We start from the raw sequence: 18,078 nt of genomic DNA on the forward strand, positions 1-18,078 counted from the left end.
ATGTAATTCAACTTTACTGTGAGATATAAATGGTGTATCTTCCCTAATGGGATCAATGCTACATGAAATATTCAATTGTACTATTCTCTACTCCAGTGCTATTCAACCAGGGTTTCTAGGAACCCTTGGGCTCCCCGGACCTCCTTAAAGAGTTCCCTGTAATATTCAGGTAATTTTAAAATCGTACCAAATTCAGAAGAATTTACAATGCGTCTGATTTCAGCCACACTGTTAGAGAGGGTTGGGGTTCCTCAGAATTTCACGTAGGGTTCCTTAACCAAAAGAAGGTTGGCAATCACTGCTCCGCTCTCTTGATGAACGAAGGTGGAATAGTGTATGACAATTCATTCAATAATTGGAATCATTCCAGTACATCATGCTCTCAACTCCTTGGTGGATATGAATATTTGACATGATTGACTAAATCATGACCAAAAAGAAACAAAGAATCCTCTGCTGTAACCAGAAGAGTCACCTAGTCTAATTTCTTAATGCTATATGCAGGTATTCACACATGCACCCCTATACGATGGATAATTCCATACATTTAGTTTCAATGCTTTACCTATATCAAACCAAAAAGACTGAGCATTCATCATTACATAAAGCCCAAATATCTGCAATGCCCAATTTCTTGATTTTATGGTGTATCCTCATGGTGTGTCCTCATTGTTTTTCTATTCCATTAGTGGAGTCCTTTCAGTTTATTGGTTTCTTCATTGCAATAAAAATTGTCATTTTTTTGTCCTTGCGCTGGCATCTGTTTGATGAAGCCAGGCACCCTTGCCCTGCTATGGGGAAATGATGACAAAAGATACTTGTGTACAGTAAATACTTTTTTTTTTTTACATTTTTTGGTAGAGTTTTGTTATGCACAAAATATCTAACCCCAATATAGAGTTGTACATCAACAATGCATGTTACAGGGCAAATCATTAGATGTCTCATTAATCCATCTCCCCCTTCCGCTCTCTGACCATGACCTCCTATCATTTACTATCACTCATTCCCCTCACCCCCTCCTACCTGTTTTACTCGCTACTGTCGAGATCTTTGCTTCATTGGCCTCTCTGCTCTGGCATCTACCTTGAATGCTAACCTCTCTTCTATCTCTCCTTCCTCTGAACCGGACAATCTTGTCAACTCTTACAAATCTATCCTCTCCTTCTCTATTGATCCACAGTATATGTCATTTCTCGGCTCCAGCACACCTGTCCTTCTAACCCAAGGCCATGGCAATATTCATAAACACGCTTTCTTCGCACTTGTACTCGCTCCTCTGTACACCTATAGAGGAAATCTCACATTCATGCTGACTTCCTGCACTCTACTTTGTCCTCTCCTGTTTTAACTCTGCTCTCTAAGTCCAAACAACACTACTTTTCCTCTCTCATCAACAATCACAAATCTAATACTCACCATCTTTTCTCTAGATTTGCCTCCCTCCTAATCCAAACTTCTCCCACTGCCTATCCTTCCATCAGTTCTCCTCAAGCCTTTGCTGACCACTTTAAAGGCAAGAAGGATGCTAACCACAATGGGATGTGTTCAGTTCCTTCCCTCTCCTACACAGCTTCTACCTAAACCTTATTCTTCCACTCTTGACTCCTTTTCTCTGGTTACAGAGTTAGAAGTCTCTAAGATGATTTTGTTTTCTCCCTCTACCGCATGCCATATCACACCTTTTCATACATCTCTCATTACACATGTTCAGTCCACTCCTTGACAAATACTGCTGTGACAGCTGAAATGTTGGACACTTTATTTGGCTTCAATAAATTATTGCATTTATAAAATGTTTGGAGCTTCTACTCTTCCTTTCTTGTGTATCAGTCTCTCTTCCTAACATGTCTTCGTCTTTTGATGATCTGACTTTTGATTTACCTTAGGGCTCTCCTATTTTCTCTTTACACAACATCATTGGTGACCTCTTCAACTCTTTTGGCCTTCGGTATCATCTCTATGAAGATGATACGCAGATATATCTATCCACCCCAACTCTCACACCTGGAATCCAGTCCCAAGTCTCTGATTGCCTCCTGGCTATATCCTCGTACATGGGGCTACACCACTTTAAACTGAATATGTTTAAAACTAAGCTCCTCATATTTTCCACTAAATCTTGTCTAAGATCCCCTTTTCTCATCACAAGAAACAGTAGTACTAATTACCTTGTTGCCAAAGCACGTTTGCTAAGGAGTGACATTTGTCTCCTCTCTTTCCTTCTCCATTCACATTCATGTCATGGCTAAAATTTGGTGCTTCTTCATGCACAATATTTCCAAGATCTGCCCTTTCCTCTGTTAATCTACTGCTACAACTCTTAATCTCCTGTATGGATTATTGTAACAAATTTCTAACAGGTCAACCTTGTTTTACAACTTTCTCCTTTACAATTTATCCAAAATTCTGCTTTTAGAATAATTTAACTTTCTCCCAAAATAGTCCTGCTCATCCCTTCCTCAAATCCCTCTTCTGGCATCCCATCAAATTTCGATCACCTACAGAGTTCTTCTTGCCTTTAAAGCTCTCCATTCATCTGCTCCTTCCTATACAGTATATTGGCTTTGATCTCTCATTATGCCCTACTCATCTCCTGAACTATAGCCATAACTGTCTCCTTTCCTCCCCTTTCACCTCTTCTGCTCTTTCTCTAAACCTGTTTGCCCTCCTTGCCCCTTCCTTGTGGAACTGCCTCACACTCACACGCACCAATAACCTTCTCTCCCACCTTTATGTCAAATCTTAAAACTCACCTGTTAAATGAAGCATTTCATTAGCCTGGACTCATCGATACTGTCCACACCCACAGTCACTCCTAACAACCATTCTGGCCACGCACTACCATCTACTGCACTTATTCCCTCACCTGCTGTCTCTGTAAGTCTCCCAACATCCTGTTTAGATTGTAAGATCTCTGGGGCAGGGATTTCCTTCCCTATTGTCTGATTTGCACTTATTGTATTATAATTCTTTGTACTGTATTGTAAAGCATTGAGTACAGCTGTGGGCGTTATACAAATAAAAATATACATACATACAAGTGTAACTTCATCAAGAGCTTGTAAATATTGTTTTGCCATTAAGAGAGAATTCAAAAACACATGATTTCATAGTAGAAATCACATTTTTTTTAAAAATTAAATGATCACAAAAGGTTGAGAATTACTCCGTCTGTTTGGGAAAAATAAATCAGTACATTTAAAAAAATAAATAATAATAAGGTTGCATACAAATTGTATTAAATGTTAAATCAGATCTAGATAGTGTTGGACCAGGTCACATCATCTGCATGCATAAACACACCTGTACCTTATATTCTCTAAAACAATAATTGCACGGATCTGAAATAACATTCTCTTGTTACATTTGTTACAATAGCATAAACCAGTAGCACTTTCCTTTTGTAGTTTATGATTTCAAAGGATCTTTTGACTGTAATGCTTTCCTGAATATCAATGCATCTCCTCATTATTCCTTCTTTGGAATGCAGACTACTGTATCTTGAAATAGAGAAAGAGAATCTGTCTTGGAAATGATTTTATTTTCATGGAAGATGGAGTGACTGTGTTGCAATAAGTTCTGAGCCACACAGTATATTTAATATTAAATAACATACATGTAGTTACATAGTACATAAATACTGTAAGCATATTGATATTCCACTATTAAGAAACTAGCACCTCTTCTTTCTTAATTCCTCAAGACACCTGCTTAATGTTGATTGTTGCTGATTTCCTAATATATACTAATTATAAACTTTCCAGTATTCTTACATATTTTAGATTTTTCTACTGTATTATTGCCATTTTTTGTGCCATTCTCCTGTGTTTACATTCAATATTTTATAAGAATTTCGTTTACCATGGATTTGGCTACAAATATTCTAAATATATCAGATACATTACACAGATATGTGGAAGATAGGATAATACAGTAAAATGGTAATAAATGTACTTTTAGTTAACAGTTTGAATATCCCAGGGCAAGTTGAGTTATTCCTTCAGGACCTGATAAATTAAATGAACGTGATCCCTTTTATTAAGCATTTCGTTTTTTCCCCCTATCCATACTGCAGTCATATTACAGCCCACCTGCTGCCGTCAGATGGGTTTCAATTGTGGGAAATATCTACAGATTATGAAAGGATGAAATCACACAAGCTGCAATCTTCCAATTCATATCTGTGATTCCTCCGGGAAAAAAACTGTCAAAACTAATTAAAACACCCGTTATTGGACACCCAAATAATGTAGACACATTGCCCACATACTTTGTCATGTTAAGTTGGATTTTATTACAGTGTCATTTTTTTTTACTGTGAAGATGTTTTTGCTCTTCTCTCATTTTTTAAGGTTTAACCCCTAGACCAGGGGTGGCCAACTCCAGTCCTCAAGCGCCACCCACAGGCCAGGTTTAAAGGATATGACTGTTTCAGCACAGTTATTGTGATTGAGCCACTGATTGAACCACCTGTGCGAAGCAGAAATATCCCTAATACCTGGCCTGTTAGCGGCCCTTGAGGACTGGAGTTGGTGCCCCTGCCCTAGACATTTCTTTATCTAATACAGGGGAGGACAAACTTTTTGAGCTGTGCCCCCCTGCCTGCTCCCCCTCGCTTTCGCGCCCTCCTCACCTTGTTTGGCAGCGTCAAATGACGCCGCGGGGTCATGTGGTGTGATGTCACGTGACCCCGTTGCCATGGAGACTGATGGGTGACGTCACTCCGCATGACGCCGCGTTGCCATAGCAACACATCTTACCAGCTCTGCTGAATCCTCGTAAGTGTGTTGCAGAGGCTTCATGCGATCCCCTGGCATTTAATTTAAATACCTCAGGGAAGAGCGCGAGGCATCTGCAACCTTCCGTGCCCCCAAACAAATCCAGCCCCCCCTGGTGGGCACGCCCCCCACTTTGTGCACCCCTGATCTAATGCCTTGTTATTTTGTTGTCTAACAAGGCTGAAGATATAACAGCTAATAATATGCTTCTTGGGTGCTTACCTTCATTTTCCAGGAGATTAATTATTAAAACTATGTATTTGTATTGATTGTTAATAAAGATTTGTATCTTCATTTAACCAAAAGATGTTTCATAAATGAAAAGACAATTGATTTAACAGATGCAAAGGTAATACATCAAATTTTCTGCAAATTACCTGCTATAATGAGAAATTTGATACAGAAATGTTGCTGTGAACAGATATATTTAATGTGAAAAATACAAGTTCACTTGGTATATTGAGCATTAATGACTAGAGAGGTGCAATTTTGTTTTTCACAGAAGTTTGCAAGCCAAGCGAAATTAGTCGATATTTTTTTGCGAATTTGAAGATATTTGCACAAGTCTCCAGGTCTCCTGGCTCTTTGTACGATACTGCCATTTTCACTTAATTCTGTCATGTCTCAAAATATCACAGTAATGGAGCAAAAACATTAGTATTTTCACACAATACCAAGCAATGTGAACTTTTATGAACATATTACAGAGAAAACGCGTCATTGAGAAAATCTCTACAAGTACATTTGAAGACATTCACACAATGAAGTTATTGACAAGATGTTTTTTTGCTAACAGATATAACAGTGCAGAATCTTATTCTAAACTATTACAGCTCACATTAATGTTTAACACTGTAGCAACAGTGCTGAAATGACAATGTAATGGCATTGAATTGCTAAAAATGCAAACATCCCCAAAGTGTTTTAAGAAAGCTTTCCAAGTTTAAGCATGAGGACAACTTTAATGTCATTTATTTATTTTTGGCCATAAGAAATAATTAGAGGTTTATCAGGATAATTGCCTGTCTTTGCTAGAAATCAGAGCATTTTCCCCAAGGCAGCTGGGTTTAGCAGTTATTTAATGTAAATCACCTAATTGATGGCGGGCTGTATCTAATGTTTTGTCCTCATTTGTTTTTTTTCCCCCCAAACTTTAGAATTACTAGCATCGTGTCAAAAAAAGAACTGCCAATATAAATGTGTTATTACAAGAAATGGTACAGAATGCTACTGCGGAGATGGCTATGAAATAGGAGCAGATGGAACAAGCTGCCTAGGTAAGTGTGGGTCCTTACAGTAATTTTCGACGAAATTGCCTTTCTCTTTAAGAGGGTGCTAAAAAAAATAGCAATTTTTGGTGATTTAGAGGCATTAAAAGGCATCACAAGGCACAGGAATACGAACTCCAGGGCTATGGATTACCTTGACATCACCTCTGCGCATTTTGGGGAAAATTGAGAATGAGAATCTCCATACCATTGATATGGCCGTGACTATTTATTATCACTGCAAGAGGTATCCAGGAATGAAAAATACACTGCAGTCTGCTTTTGTCATCCAAAACCGATGCATTGGTGCCTATAAAAATGCCTTCATTGATTTTACAGTTTTTATAAATTGCAGCATAACTGGCACACAGCACCCAGTAGAGAAATCTGCACACACAACAAATGATCCTGTTCATAGCATTCGTTCATCGTATAGTCTAAGATGTGAATGCTCATGTACAACATGTAAATATAATTCTTGTTTTTAATTGTAAGAGGGTATTTCAGTTTAAAACCAAGAGTACAAGACAAGTATATGCTGTGGGAAAATAGCATTAGACAAAACATAATATTCAATTCAGTTAGTTGCTTTCTTTATGCTTGAGAATGGTTCTAAATGACTAATATCAATAATATGTATTTTAGATCTAGATGAGTGTGCAGTGTATGGATCCTGCAGTCAGACTTGCAGGAATACTCCTGGCTCTTACACATGCAGTTGTATAGAAGGATACTTAATGCAGCCTGACAACAAATCCTGCAAGGCTAAAAATGGTAAGTTGCCTCATTCCAAATACTTTTTCTAAATGGTTGAAGGGGGTGGGTGGGGGGTGGAGGGTAGATGAGGATACACATTTAGAATGAATGATGTATTTTAAAACTCCATTTGGTACTGTACATATGTTTTATATTCAAATTATAGATGCAACAGCAATTGAGTATTGGTTTTATTTGACACGTATGCATGGGCAGGAGGAAGGTAAAGAAAAACGGAATACCAGCGCAATAATTCACATGATAAATCTTTAGTAGAGCATATATATTTTATGTATTAAAAGCACATGAACAGTGCTACATAGAACATTAAACAATGCTGCATAGAAGAATGACAATGTTGCATTAGAATAGATACAATATTACCAGGTTTCCCATAGACAGCATATAGCTCAACCCCATTATAGCACGATCCGCTACAACGCGGATCCGCGTATAACGGGGTCTAAACGTGGCTCCCGATTTAAAAACATCTCCATCTCCTTTTTAACTATGCAATGCTTTATTGCTAATGGACACATACACACAAACCTTCACCATATGGGAGTTGAACATGAATACATTTTATATAATACACATGCAGGAATTGAACTCAGGACCTTTCAAGTTTGCTTTTAGAGTCGGTTACATCACACAAGCCCTGTGGCGTGGAGGTATGGAATTGGTAATAGCATATAAAAGAACCTGGGTTTGATTCCTGAATGATATGGTATAATTTATAAATTATTTATATAATAATTTATGAATTATAAAATAAACAAAATATTAATTGATAAATTATACATTTTAATAAAAATAAAATAATTATTTTAATGTATTCAGTATTGTTATTGCTAATGGAAACATACACATACCCCTACACCATGTGGGAGTTGAACATGAATACATTTTATATAATACACATGCAGGAAGCAAACACAGGACCTTTCAAATCCTAGTACCAATTCCTTACCTGCTATGCCACAGGATTGGTGTGATGTCATGGACTCTATAAATATACTTAACCTCTACTTATTATATGTTCTACTAAAGATTTATTATGTGAATTTCTTTACCTTTCTTCTACAGTATATTGATGTTTTGAGCCATCAATTTATACTACAGACGAGACCAAACTATTCTAAAGCTTGCCTTAAACTAGCCCGGTTACATTCTGGGTATGTGGTTGGGTGTAACCTGGCTAGTTTAAGGCAAGTTTAAGGCATTTCTGCATTGAATAATGACCCATAGGATTAACACAGCAGGGGTCCCTGGCAGTCCCATTCAGTTTGAATGGGACTGCCAGGGACCCCCGCTGTTAATCTGATGGGCCATTAATCAATGTAGAAATGTTGGGTCTATTTTAAGGCAAGTTTATGGCATGTATCCAGCGTGTACCTGGGTCTTTTTGGCGACTGCCACTTTTTTGTGTTAGAATAGTCGCAATCTCTGCTGTAGCTGCATTTTCTCACATATTAAGCAAGAGTTTAACTGTTTATCATATTTGAAAGTTGCACCATTAGTTTTGAGCGCACCTCAATCCATCTTTTTAACACTATCCTGGGCAGGAGGAACTTCATCTGGTTAACCCACCCATCAAGTTCGTTTCATGAATATATTTCACACACAAATGATAGAAAAGGCAGTATGTGCTTATTTTGATTTAAGAAGTTATTAATGGTAGAGACATTAGTTGGATATTGATTTACTAATCATGCACTATATCACTGAATGATGAAACATAGAAACACTTACCTGAAAATTATAGTTATATTTCATATTCCTTTAGAATATGGGATTAGCCACAATTCAAAAATTGTGTATTCTTATAGCTTTTCTTTCCTGATATTCTGTACATTATGATTCATTTTAAATATCCTTTCAGTGCACATTTAAGTATTTTAGCTGTGTAAAAGATTTGGGCTGATTAATTACTGTAACTTGTCCTCTTTTCCTTGACATTACATTGTGTTCATCATTTTCCTAACTGGATTGTTTCTATTTTGAATTTGCTTTAAAAACATTGATGTTCTTGATGGCAAGTTACAGAAGACTTGTGTATTCTAGAAGGTTTATGGTCATCATGTTTATCAATGCAATGCTATTCAATCCTGATTTTAGGGTTCTATGAAAGATATCACCTACAATGGAACACATTCTCTGTGTTATTGTGGAGTTTGCATGGCTTATAATGAATCTTCTTGGAGGCCTAGACAAGGGGTGGGCAACATCAGTCCTCAGAGGCACCAACAGGTCAGGGGTTCAGGTTATCCCTGCTTCAGCACTGGTGACTGAGCCACTTCGTTGACTGAGCCACTGATTGAGCCACCTGTGCTGAATCAGGAATATCCTAAAAACCTGACCTGTTGGTGGCACTTAAGGACTGGATTTGGCCATTCCTGCCTTAAAGGAACACCTTCACTCAGATGAAAAAAAGGGGAAACAATTCCATTATGTTGGTTGTAATAGTATTATTAATTGAAACAATATCTGAGGGACCCAATGCTGTGGTGACATATGATGCACTGCTTTGAAATGTGTTACAAAACCCTGCAGCAAAACGGCTAATACCCAGTGATGCAGTAATGTAAAATATCACACTGCAGCTTCCTTTTTGAATACGCTGCCACCGTTGTTGCAGAGTAAGGTAAAACTGATTACAGATGCCTCCATAACTCCACCCTTATGTTCAGCCTCATCCTTTTATATTCTGAAGATGTAATATCTGGGAATACTTCCAAGATGATATTTTAAGAATGCTGGGAAGTAAAGAATGTTGGCACTAATCAGACGCTCAATTCTGTCACTGTCAGTATCAAAATGTTTTTCTACCACATGCTGAAGAATGCACACACATCCCACCGATAACATACATTTTTCTTAGAGTTAACCACAGGGTACTATCCTGTTCTTGATATATGGGTATTTTTTCCCCCTGAAAGGCCCTTCTTTTTTGTACTATTGTTCCCTCCGTTTCTATTAAAAATACGTTGAATGCAAATGCTAAACAGCCATTAAGAACATTTTATTTTTCATATGAATATAATATTTTGATGTAGCAAATGTTATTACTACCATTAGCGAGATGCCATGTGTTAACGCTACTGCTTTTGATTATCACAAGTTTCATCACAAATGCCTTTGAAAACAATGGTAAAGCGTGCGTTAACTCCTTAACACATGCAATATTTACTGTGTTACTGCTTTCATTATTCTTTGTTAATGGGGTAATCACATCTGCCACCTCTGTATGTGTCTCATGTACATGATTTTAAGAAACATACTCATTGTTTTCTTCTTTTTTTTTTTCTTGTAAATTCCAAACAGGGTATAGTTAGAGAATAGAGATCCTTTTTTATGTATTAGACCTCTGTTACCACACGGTCAGCTAACAGCATCATGATTATAGCAAGTAGATGTAGCCGAGTGCCCTCTTACCTTACGCGACAAACCCGGTGAGGTGGGGGTGGTCATTTTAGGTTCACGCATGCGCAGTGTAATGCGGTGCACATGCGCAGATAGCTAGTAGTGCGGCGGCCATCTTTGGAGGCTCCGCAAGATGTCGCGCGGGACTACAAGTCCCAGGATTCTCCAGGTGAGGGAACATCATGTGGGGCCCTCCAGTCAATAGGGCTTAAGGAGCAGGAGGAGGGAGATAGGCTTTGGCGTGCAAACGGACCGTGTGCCAGTTGGACGGAGGGCGGCAAGCAGAGAAGTAGTGTCCTAGTACTGCCCCTTAGGCCCCAGATATGCCCTGAGTTATCACCTGAGAGGAGTATTGAAGGGAAGGCCTCAGTTGAGACATCCCTTAGTACAGAGTGGTGCAATCGCACCGGTGACCGGGCGGCCACACGGTGCCCTGCAGCCTGGGAACAGACCCAGGGCCCTATATTTACGTGAGACTGCTGGAACTCACCCACGAGGTGGATCAGGACCATAAGGAGAGAGGGATTGTTGTAGGCCCCACATCATGGGACCTGACTGATCCCTTTCTCTTATCAAGCTGCACCTGGATACAGGAGTGCCCAGGCAGATATAAAGTGCACCAACGATTCACAGGGGTAGCACTACCTCACACTTGGATGGGACTGACATTGGGAAGGACACCACGGTTATTGTTGCCACTGCACGTTCAGAACTTTGTGGGACTCACCAAGTGTTGGGACATTGGGTGTTCACTGTGGGAACAGGAGTACTATTGTTGCATATGTTTAGTCTTTTATTGTGTGAACGGTAAAGATCCGTTATATACCTGTGTGTGTATTGTTCATTAATGTCTTGGTTCCTTTGAGGGGTTATCCCGCCAATGCTGGGATCCCTCATAGGTGCAGGCACTGCACTATAGGAGACAGAGCTCACTCCAGGCTCCCAGTGGCGGAGGCTTAGGCCTCCTGTGAGCAACAGGTACAGCAGCACTTGTAGTCACCCGCACAGATTCCCTTATGCATAGGGAAAGGGGGCTACATTTGGAGGCGGTGTTGCGATCCAGATCTTGGGTGGCCTATCTAAATTAAAGATTAATCCGCTTAAGAAGGGAACATGTCCCTACTGTCCCGCAGAGGGTCCAAGAGTAGGCCCTACAATGCCAAGCATCTCCTCGCCACATGGTCGCTATTAGCCAGGTTCCAGTGTCACTGCCCTTACCTGACCTGTGCGCCACATTGAGACAGATTCCGGTGTTTGCTAAAGCCTGTATTTTAGATGTAAAATGGGATACAACCCTCCTGTGGAGTACGATTCTAGTCGACTGCCGCTGTTATATACCGGAGGACACTATCCCACAGTTTCTGTAGCTCCCTGGAGCCCCACTCGGCGGATGTCCCCTCATATAACCCAAACTAAGCATCAAAATGGAAACACCTACTGTCATCCCTAGTGTGAAGGAGTGTCAGGTGCTTACATCTGTACCTCTCCCAGTAAGTCCTAGCCAAAGCAAAGCTGGCAGCCAACGGTCTGATCGGAGCCACCGCAGTTCCCGCAGTTCGGATGGAGCTCAGCTACTCGCTGGATTCGTACAGTAGCTGACCGAGAAGATATGTCACCTGTCCCCGATGCAACCCTATCGCAAGCTGAAAGCCTTCTCGGGGGTGCAACCCACACTGCTGGGAGAAAGGACGTTGAGGAGTGGTGAGACCACGCGGTACAAGTGCTTCCAGAATGGTCCTGTTCTGACGCAGCAGATTGTGGAGTGCCTGCGGCACCCAGCCACCAATATGGTGCTATTTATTGTGAGAGTCACGTGGGGGCCGATGCCCAAGCCCTTATCTGGGCCTTAACCAAAGCTTACAGTGTTAAGGATGATGCAATTGCTCTAATGTCACAGTTCCATGTCCTAACACAAGATGAGGGGGAGGAAGTATCGGAGTTCCTCCGACGGCTTCAATTGGCCCTAAGGACCCTGGTAAATAAAAAGATTATCCATGTGTCTGAGGCAGACGACTTCCGAATCAAACAACTCCTGCGGGGAGCATTGCCTATTCACCCAGTCACCATCAGGATCAGCGCCACACTTTCTACGGAGCATCCCCTTAATTTTGAAGGTTTAATGGATTGAGTACAAGATCAGGAGACTATCTTGCGAGTCCATACTTCCAAGACGTCTGGGGGGTCTTCCAAAGGAGGGAGTAAAGGAAACCCCTCCAAGAATCCAAGTGCGAAGGCGGATTCTGAGGAGGATATTTCCCCGAACCCCCTTGCCAAACACCTCAAGCCTGGAATCCCAGCCACAAATCCTGGTGCCAGTGCGACACGAGGTAACCACTGTTTCACTTGCGGCAAGGAAGGTCACTTTGCACGGTACTGTCCAAAGTCGACAACATTTTCCCCTGGTGCCATGGCCTTCACCGTCTACCCGGAGAAGGAGCCATCTACATCCTTGGATAGTGCCCCTGTGCCTAGTCTCGAAGATGAGGCCCCACCAGATGCCTATAATCGTGTAGGACCCATGGCCATAGTATGAGTACTAGTGGAGGGCATCTACTCTTCAGTGTTGCTTGACACTGGGTCCCAAGTGACAATTATTTACTGGCCATTTTACGACCTGCATTTAAAGCATATGCCAATGCAGTCAGCCACAAAGGAAGTTATGGGGTCTTAGTAGCGAAGACTACCCCATCGATAGTGTGATCCAAGTGCGGCAGGATATACCGCAGCTCAATACCAACACAACACACCCCATGGAAGTGGAAGCCTTGATATATCCTGAGCCCCGGGAACATCCAAGCTCCCCCATCATATTGGGAACCAACCCGGTAGTGATCCGAGCCCTGATCCGGGCATATCTACAAGAAGCCGGCGAATTACCCCTAACTTCTCTGAAGATTCACCCCGTATTCAAGGAGGAATACCATAAAACCTCTGTCCAAGAAATGATTGGCCAACTCTTCAACTTGGAGAAGGGGTTGACCGAGATTCCACCAGGGGGAGTGAAGCACATGGCCGCAGTACCTAACTACCCGGACAGGACGAGGCCGACAGGTACTTTTCACTAGAGACCACATCTGAAGAGGACGCAAGAGAGGGTTCAAGGTGGTTCTAGAGATGAAGGAGTGGATGTCTGCACTTCCTCACTAGTTCAAGGTGACCATCCAGAACATCTCGCCCCATCCTATATTATTTGACGTAGGGCAAGCCCTGTGTCAGATATACCCAGTTACTCAGGTAGAATCCTTGGCTCACGTAAACGCGGCTACCGTACGAGAAGCCCCTACATGACTGCAATTCGACTTCGGGGAATCAACTTTAGCCGCAGAATGGAAGAAGCGGCTAAGTGATAAGCTGGCGGAACGCCAAGAGGTGTTCTCCACCAGCGAGATGGATGTGAGCTGCATCCAGAGTGCTCAACCTGCGATCCGGGTGAATGACACCACGTCATTCCGGGAGCGCTTCCAGACGTATAGCTCTCAAGCATGTAGAGAACGTGAGGGATGTTCTGAAGGAGATGGAGACGGCGGGTATCGTAACGGAGTCCCGTAGCCCCTATGCCTCTCCGCGACAGACCCGGGAGGTGGGGGTGGCTATTTTATGTTTCCTCATGCGTAGTTTAATGCGGTACACGTGCAGATAGCTAGTAGTGCGGCGGCCATCTTAGGAGGCTCCGCAAGATGTCGCAGGGGACTACAAATCCCAGAATCCTCTAGGTGAGGGAACATCACGTGGGGCCCGCCAGCCAATAGGGCTTAAGGAGCAGGAGGAGGGAGATAGGCTTTGGCACGCAAACGGACCGCGCGCCAGTCAGACGGAGGGCGGCAAGCAAAGAGGTATTATTCAGGGGGCAGTGCTTCCCTGGACTAGGCCTTGTACTGCCCCTTATGCCCCAGATAGGCGCCAGATAGGCCCTGTCATCACCTGAGTGGAGTATTACAGAGAAGGCCTCAGATAGGGATGCTTCCCCTTAGTACAGAGTAGTACTATCGCTTCGCTGACCGGACGGCCACGCAGTGCCCTGCGGCCTGGGACCAGATCCAGGGCCTTATAGACATTTACGTGAGACACTCCTGCTGGAGCTCACCTACGAGGCAGATCAGGACCATAAGGAGAGAGGTGTCACGCCCATATGCCCAGCAGACCTGGCAAGACCCCAAAACTGAGGTGGGAAGGGTATTACCACGCACCCACAGCAGTGCACCCGGAGTGTGGTATGGCATTGCCGGGCCTGTTGAAAGATAGTTAGTGGTACTTGCAACGCCTTGGGAGTACAGAGTAAGAGTAGTGGTGTCCGTGCGCCAGTGTCCAGGGATCCAGAAGTCAGAGCCGTCAAGTTCGTAAGCCAAAGTCCAGGGTTTACAGAGGTCAGCAAGGTAGAGTTCGTATGCAGGGTTCAAGGGCAACAGAGAGCAGAGTAGTCCATAATGAGCAAAGGTTAAACCAGGGAAATCCAGGGATTAGCAGGAGCAGGAACAAGCTGAAACACAGAGGAGAGCCAAGCATAGGACTGCACACACAGGGATAACAGAAGCTATGCAGAGTAAGGGGATGAGAGCAGATACCGAGGGGGGCTGAGAGTGGGGAACGCCACAGCAGGGGCTCGGGAACCGCGCAGGTACGCGAGTCTTGCGGGGCGCGCACCGTGGTGCAGGAATGGCGTCAGAGGCTGCCGGAGAGGGACAGGAGTTGGTAAAAGAAGGGAGGCTGGCAGGGGAAGGGACAGAGAGGGTAGGTGAGCATGTGACATCAGGGACACATGAAGGGGAAGGAATCCTCTGATCAGTCACAAGAGGGGATTGTTGGAGACCCCACGTCGTGGGACCTGACATCTCTTTGTTTCATCAAGCTGCACCTGGGTACAGGAGTTCCCAAGCAGGTATAAAGTGCGCCAATGATTCACAGGGGTAGTGCTATCTCACACTTGGGTGGGACTGACATTGGGACATTGGGACTGACATTGGGAAGGACACTAGGGTTATTGGTGCTACCGCACCCTCAGAACTTTGTGGGACTCACCAAGTGTTGGGACATTGGGTGTACACTGTGGGAACAGGAGTACTATTGTTGCATGTGTTTAGTCTATGTTATTGTGTGTACACTAAAGATCCGTTATATACCTGTGTGTGTATTGTTCATTACTGTATTGGTTCCTGTGAGGGGTTATCCCGCCAACACTGGGATCCCTCATAGGTGGAAGTGCTGCATTATAGGAAACAGATCTCACCCCAGGCTCCCAGTGGCGGAGGCTTAGGCCTCCTGTGAGCAACAGGTACAGCAGCACTTGTAGTCACCCGCACAGTTTCCCTTAGGCATAGGGAAAGGGGGCTACATAAATATTAAAGGATAGCCTAATCTGGAAATAAAATGCTGCAGACTGCTGTATGTCTTTGAGTCAACATAGTTAACTACATATGTATATATTGTACAGTATGTAACATACTTTTTTTTCAGATATAAGATACCATTTAAAAAACTATAAAATATGAATGGTGAATCTCATATCAAACATTTCCAATCCTGGCAATTTAACACTACCTGTTGTTGTACATATCTCATGAAGAGGCAAGGGTCGAACACCAAGAATAATGTGGTACAATGAAGTGCAAAAAAGGTCATAGTTTCAAACATTTCAATGCATACAAGCATCTTCGACCCTGATAAAGGTGCTTGTATGCACCGTAATGTTGGATGCTATGATGACTTCTTTAAGGCATTAAAATTACCTTTTTTGCACTTTATTTAACCTCATTATTCTTGGTGTGCTTGACACTTGCCTTTTGATGATCAGTGTATCTTGACCAGATTTATATTGTCTTAGCACCCTTACTTATTGCTTGTTTCCTGTTTAGACCCCATTGAGGGGCATCCCAAGTTGTTGGTTCTGAGAAAAAGAAAAAGTTTGCTTGTTATGCACATCTGCACTATAATTTTGTGATGTGACTAGTTTAACCACCACATAATCACTGGCTTGCTCTAAAGGATGTCCCTAAAATATGTGCAATTTCTGATTCACAAGAAGTATCATGACCATTAAAAAGATGGAGAAGAATGCAATTAATTATGGCATGGTTTTTAGCACTTTGCTTATCACAATGTCCTTACAAAGATATATATCTACATTAGTTAAAAGCATAGATTGTGTTCTGTCCTTGAGACGTACATCAGACAATGTTGCCAACTGCTATTTTTCATTTTCAAATAATAAATTGATTCTGGAGATTGGAGAAAATGTACGCTAAATTGTAGCAGTGTTACCGTAACAGTGTCCTTGTATAACTATTGACATATAGACGTGGCAGGTGTTATTACCCCCATTTAAGGTGGAATTATGCACAAGTTCAAGTCGTTGTGTTAAAGTGTTGTCACGAGGCGGCCTACAGAGGTAGGGATTGGCATAATATAAAAAGTAGGGATCTCACTTTACTAATGGGAAATAGTGTACAGACGTAGCAAGACTAGCCGTCTCCAGAGACGCGGCTAAAAAAAGAAAAAAGCCATGGCTGTGGAGACGTGCCGGCTGTGGCATCGCTGCCGGGGGGGTTAAGACTTCCAAATCAGACATTCCGTCTCGTTAATCCTGCAGCCAAGGTTGCGTTCCTGCAGCTTGCTCCGGTGCCGGAGGCACATAGTCTGGCTACATCTGTAGGTAGCTAAACTACTTTCTCTATAACAGCTATGGCTGCAGGTGAATATCCTTTTCATTTCTTGAGAATGCAGTATTGCAATTTGCAGGTGTGAGGAAAATCCTCCCAGACACGTTTGATTAGATGCATGGGGCAAAGTGCTTCTATGAAACACAAGAGGCTCTACAGACGTGACTATGTGGCAATATGTCACTTTTACTTTAACGCAGCACTAAAATGTGTATATTTTTTAACAGCCTTGGAACCTGCGGTCCTCACTCAGGAGCTACACCACATTATTTTATTCACTACACCTGTTCATCTTGTCAAATATTAACTTTCCTATCAAAACATGTAGCTTAGAAGAGAAAATAGACCATTCATTCTCCAAAAGAAACATTTCATTCGTATATATCCAGATTTGCACTGCATGGAATGATAGGGAATTAGCTTCTCTTACAAATGTACTCCTGTCTTCACAAAGAGACTTAAAGTAACGTAAGTTCACTCCTAAACTTGGCATTGCTCCCATCCAGACCCTGAAAAACAGTAAAAACAAGAAGGTGGGGGAGGATGAGAACTCTACTATTTTAGCAAAGTACCCTGACATAAACTTTAGGGCTCAAAACACTCCTTTATACAACACGTGGAGAGATACCTGTGAACACACCTGGGACACCTTGTCCTCCTTCATCACCACCACCGTGGCTGTTTTTGCTCTTTTTCATGGTTTGAATGGGAACAATCCTAAGACAACTTAACATTATGTTATTTGAAGCTAATGCAACGTTGTGTTACACTAACATGACAGCAAGCCTATGCTAATGAGATATACAACTGCTTGTTGGTTTTTGTTGCATATAATTACCTTCTGGATATGTGTTAGCCTCAAGAATAATAAGGTCAGTTACTGTTTTAGAAAGAAAGTGTTGGTTTGGGCGGTTCACAGCTCACCATGGGGGTACAATCAAATGTGTCCAAACGCAATGAGAAAAAAAGGTTGTTTATTCAGTGCATGTAGAAGTGAATCTGCCACAGAGTAACTCTGATGCGTTTCGTTCACCAATAGGACTTTGACAAAGTAGTGGCAGAGATTAGCTGTGGTGGGCCGGTTACATGGTTCCGTGCAGGGAACACGGCTCCACTGTTAGCTTGTCTCCTTACCATATTGTGGCCCCGTCCTGATGTTGAGTCTCGTGTGCACAGTCTTACTCCCCGGTTCATGTT

General features: G+C 42.3%; 1 protein-coding gene across 1 annotated transcript in view; it reads left to right on the plus strand.

The window, feature by feature from the left end:
• LRP1B (LDL receptor related protein 1B) overlaps positions 1–18,078 on the plus strand; it is a 1,102,312-nt gene that overhangs the window by 477,327 nt on the left and 606,907 nt on the right. The window contains exons 4-5 of the mRNA XM_075610066.1: positions 5,939–6,058; positions 6,695–6,823. Of these exons, the coding sequence (XP_075466181.1) occupies positions 5,939–6,058; positions 6,695–6,823 (249 nt within the window). The remainder of the gene's footprint in view (positions 1–5,938; positions 6,059–6,694; positions 6,824–18,078) is intronic.

The sequence above is a fragment of the Ascaphus truei genome, chromosome 7 (genome assembly GCF_040206685.1).
Source record: "Ascaphus truei isolate aAscTru1 chromosome 7, aAscTru1.hap1, whole genome shotgun sequence".
Classification (NCBI taxonomy): Eukaryota; Metazoa; Chordata; class Amphibia; order Anura; family Ascaphidae; genus Ascaphus; species Ascaphus truei.